The sequence below is a fragment of the Ctenocephalides felis genome, unplaced genomic scaffold (genome assembly GCF_003426905.1).
Source record: "Ctenocephalides felis isolate EL2017-DRISC unplaced genomic scaffold, ASM342690v1 CF-g0.4_SCAFFOLD_01492, whole genome shotgun sequence".
Taxonomy (NCBI): Eukaryota; Metazoa; Arthropoda; class Insecta; order Siphonaptera; family Pulicidae; genus Ctenocephalides; species Ctenocephalides felis.
The window spans coordinates 33,512,047-33,517,211 of NW_020537646.1; the positions used below are offsets into that span (position 1 = coordinate 33,512,047).

At 27.2% G+C, this 5,165-nt stretch overlaps 1 protein-coding gene across 1 annotated transcript in view; it reads right to left on the reverse strand.

The window, feature by feature from the left end:
* Nucleotides 1-1,041: 1,041 nt before the first annotated feature.
* LOC113369799 (epsin-2-like) overlaps nucleotides 1,042-5,165 on the reverse strand; it is a 23,225-nt gene continuing 19,101 nt past the window's right edge. Inside the window, 7 exon segments of the mRNA XM_026610370.1 lie at nucleotides 1,042-1,738; nucleotides 1,913-2,151; nucleotides 2,506-2,605; nucleotides 2,608-2,739; nucleotides 3,034-3,171; nucleotides 3,262-3,300; nucleotides 4,051-4,186. Coding sequence (XP_026466155.1) covers nucleotides 1,478-1,738; nucleotides 1,913-2,151; nucleotides 2,506-2,605; nucleotides 2,608-2,739; nucleotides 3,034-3,171; nucleotides 3,262-3,300; nucleotides 4,051-4,186 — 1,045 coding nt within the window. The 3' untranslated portion in view covers nucleotides 1,042-1,477.

Consider the following 5,165-nt stretch of genomic DNA (forward strand, 5'->3'; position numbering starts at 1 on the left):
TTTTTGTTTCATAATTTCAGCAAATTGACGTCAATATTTTGTATAAACATATCACATATATATATATATATATATATAATATAATAATATATAATATATATATATATATATATATATATATAATATATATATATATATATATATATATGGTTAAAATGCTATCTAATTTACATGGAGCCACTCGAATACTATTCCTGATATTAATATTTATTTGTTATCAACATGAAAGTCTTCACATCTATTAATAAATTACACAAAATTTAAAAATGAAGACTATTCAGAATTATAAAACTCAAATATTTATATTAAGTTTTTTTTTTCTAACATAATTAAAATAACGCAGTTTTTAAGATATTTATGGATTCATAACATTTCGATTAAGAACATCATATTCATAATTAATTGAAAAGGAAATGTAGTAAATAATATTTCAATCAACCTTTAACATTAGATTTATGATATTTAAGTGCTACATAATAATTAAAGTATCAACTGGCTGCATGTAAACTATTAGATGTGCATAAATGTGTATAAATAAAACATGATCTTGTAAATAAGATTATTAAATTCTTCATGTTGTTTCAAGGTAATACAAGAGACAGTGATAAATGCATTGCCCAATAGAAATGTACTCAAGCTAAATAATCTTCAAGCTACAAATGGCTGCAATATTTATTATTTAACTTCCCTGCATTTGAAAGATACACAAAACATAAAAAAATTATTAATGAAACAGATATGTGTATCTTTAACAGCCATGTAAAAAATATAGAAATATTTTAACAATGGTCTCTAGAATAAAAATAAGTGCTACTCAATTTAGATTCAAATAGTTTATGTCTAAATGTAATCATTATAAAAACAGCAAAAAAATCTGGAAAAAGCTAGATACTGCTAAACTTCCAGTACATTCACGATGAATATTTGTTTATTTATTACAATAATTTATAAAACTATAAAAATGACATCAGTAGCACTAATAGAATTTATTGTAAATAACATAAAATAGAAATATAATATTATAACGTTACATTGAATCCAATTCATTGTTCTTGATGATATATGTTTTATTCGCATAATGAAACCTTTTTTGATATTATTTTCTAAGTCCTGCATCGAGCAGTTAGTTACTGTACAATCAATTTATTAAATTAAATTAGATTATACATAAAAAAATATACCGCATGCTATAACATTAAAGGTGAAAAGATAAAATAATAAATTTTGCTAAATAATTACTAAACAATTGCTATTTATGTATCAGGTGATATTTCAGGAGCATTGCTGCAACATTCGTAACTATTGTCAAGAAGAAATTATAAAAAACAAATGTTTATAGAAGTCTAAAAGCAGTATTAAACTCCATGCCAGAAATGAGGTATCTTCTATTGGGCTAAATGCATTCTACTGAATATAAATATAAAAACCCGTTACATTCATTAATATAAATATATACTCAACTTTTATTTACTGAAGATTAAGACAAGAAAGGATTGACAGATTGTTGATCCTGCTTCATCCATGCTGAATTCGGATCTCTTGCGGGTTGTATAGTCCAAGGTGAATTTAGATTATTTGTATCTCGACTGACATTAGATAATGGGGCCCAAGGTGAATTCAAATCTGTACCTTGAGAGGAAGGTATAGGTGCCCATGGATCTCTTGGTTGAGCTGAATTATTAACAGCTTCATTTAATGCAAAAGGAGGTTGTTTTATCTGATTCATACTGGGTTTAACCTGTAAAACAAATTAATTGGTAAAACAGTGAAATAATCTGGGATCGACAACCCATGATATAATTATTAAAATTCATGGACAATATACTTTTTTATACACATTCAGAAGGAAGTACATACTAGCTTTTACTTATAACTGAGTACTTCTGGCGTATGTATGAGTATGACTACTTACCGGTTGCATTTGTTGCTGGAATAGATTATTTTTAACAGGTGGCTGTGCAGCATTCAAATCTTGGAAAGGATTTGCAGTTCCAAAAGGAGCAGGATTAACTGTGGGCATTGGTGGTGTAGGTTTGATTAGGTTGTCCAAGTTGACAAGTGCACTATTTTCCCCTAAGAAACTTTGTGGAGTTTTCTTTATGCAGCCTGTAGATTTTCCAGCATTTTGGTCGTCATTTGAAATAGGTCCCCCTAAAATATATGCATACAAGTTTTGGATTAATAAATATAAACAAAATATCTATAAATAAACATCTTTGGAAAACTTTTTACTAAAATAATAATAAAATCAATTTTTTAAGCCAAAAAAGAGTATTTTAACATTGTATTAAATTATCATATGTCATATAAGCAAATAATGCCAAAAAGCATTTAATAAATCATATAATAATATCACAACAAACAATGTAATCATGAAATTACTGTCTTGGTTAATTCACAAGAAAAAATAATAAAATTGGCATGAGCATTACTATAATATCATTATACTGACGGCTTGTGAATAAATAAATAAATACATAAATAAATAAACCAATTTTGATTTACCCAATAAATCATCAAGATGTCCTAAATCAAAAGGATCATTTCCATTAGTATTATTATTTGGACTCTTTCCATTGTTTAAATTTGAATCTGCTAAACTTTCATTTTGTTTCTATTTGTTATGATGTCAAATTCACTTAAATCACTGCTAGGGCTGGACAAATTGTTTGGTGCACCAAGCGGGGAAGGCCGCTCAGTAGACTGTAAGAGTGGACTCATATTGGCTGGATCTCGGAACTGCAATATAAAATCTTATTAATTACATACTACTTTAGTTCTCTAAATTTAAATGAATTTAAAAAAAGTTAATAAAGGACATATAAGGACATAGAAACTTGAAAATGAGTGGATAGTGCCAATAAAGTGTAAAATGTAATACAAGCAAACAAGAAGAATTATTGATACATGATAAGATCTCAAAGAAACTATATAAAATAAAAATTCTTTTCACTTAAAAGTAGCCAACAAAGTTTGAGAGAATCTGTAGCTCATATAGATAAAATTATAATATATATTTAAAATGATACTGACTCCTAAGGGACTTGTAGTGTTACTATGACTAGCAGGTGCCCACGGATCCACTGCAGCCGTTTGTGATCTGTGCTGAGAATTATTTGATTTTGACCACGGGTCTGCTACTGGACTTGTTGTTGTGTTCCATGGATCCGACTGAAAATTATTGCAATACAATATTTATTTATATACAGTTAGATGAAACATTGCTCCAATCAATTGTAGAAAAAAAATAAAATCACATACCTGAATTAATCTCCCATAAAGATCAAATTCTACATTATTCTGTGCAGATATACATGCAGGTTAGTATAGATAACATGCAACAAGAGTAAAATAATATGGTAAGTTCCACTACACATACACATAATTTAATCTCAAAAGTTACAGAATAATTAAGTTATTTTTTTTTTGCAAAATTTATCTCTGAAGAAGCTTTACAAATTATGTACCTTGTATTTAATATTATGAAAAGTAAATTAACTGTGTTAGAAATATGTATAAAGATAAAATTAACTTTGTGTGTTATACAGAAATAAGAGAAAGATAGAAAAGAAAGAACCCAAAAATAAAGTACTAGTAAATAATGTAAATATTTATATGTGAAAATTAGTCATACAGCCTAAATATTAGCAATCTTCTAGAGTGATTTATTGTTTATTAGTTATTTATTTTAGATTAGCACTTTTGGCATTACATATAATAATACCTTATCACTTATTTATTTATTAGTTATGAAAGCAATGCTCGTTGAGTGCATAAATAAAAGAATGACACTGCTATCTTTGAATTTATTTTAAATTGGTGAAATTAAAATTCTTTATCGTTTAATATAGCAATAAAATATGCAGAAGATAACATTCAAAAGTTTTATGAAGAATATATTAAATGAACTAAACATCAACGAACTTTGTTTGTTAGCTATTAATGTTAGTTCGATCATAATAGGTAAAAATAACTTGTAGCTCATCAATAATTATTAAAAATCATTTACGGTTGTGTTATAATCAATGCAATTACAATTAAGTTACATACTTGTATTTTAGCACTTGTCGGAGGTGGTAGTCCCCATGGGTCTGATGCAGGTGGTGCTGATGCGCCCAAATCGCTTAAAGATACGTCCAAAAGATCAACCATATTGCTAGAAGTTGATGACGTTTGCGTTTGCGGTCTATAATAATAAAATACAAATTAAACTGTATACACTATAAAAATAAATACAGCTATTTAATGCTGCAAAATGAATGTTTTTACTAATTTCTTATTTTCAAAGAACGTCATACACAAAAATGGAAAAGCTAAGTGGCCGTTTATGGAAAGTCTGGGTAACTAACCACGCACAAGAAAGATATAAAAAATTACCCAATATATTTATTGATTTTAATTCGATTTGATATCTTTCATGTTCTATAAAACATTTTATTTATAAATAATATACTTATAAGTACGTACGTCAGCTTTGGTAATATTATGAACATTTGATAATATTATTTGACCAATATTATAAACATCGATTGAATATACATAATTAAACAACTTTTTCTATGCCCATAACATTTTAGGATGTTCAATTACACCATTAACATTATTAATAATTCATCAAGCATTTTAATCAAACTCATTAGAACAATTTCCAAGGGATGTAGCACCCACAATGTAGATAGGAAAATATTCAATAGACGAGCAATCTTGAATCTACATAAAAATTGTAGTATTGTGAAATAAAAGTATCCAATATAAAATTTTGATCATTATTGCGGATTCAAGAACAACAAACCGATTATTAGGCAAAATTTATAATTTTTTAATGCGCAATTGAATTTTTATATAAATAAACAATCTTTCAAAATAAAATTGTACTTTCTCTAAATTGACAATACCTCGAGCTATGAATGTTTAATATCCATGAGAAAAGGAGGCTTAAAGCTCAGAAAATTAGAATCGTACATACACAGTTACTATAACTTTGTTAAAAATTTATCAAAATTTTATATATGTGAGATCACAAATATTTTTAGACGCTTCGAAAAACGCTTCGAACTGTTTCATTGTGAACCAACCTCGGATGCTTTATATGTAAAGGGAAGGTGTTCTTAAGGATAAAAAATTATGAGAAAAATTGCGAAGTATCATAGGGACATCCAGATACC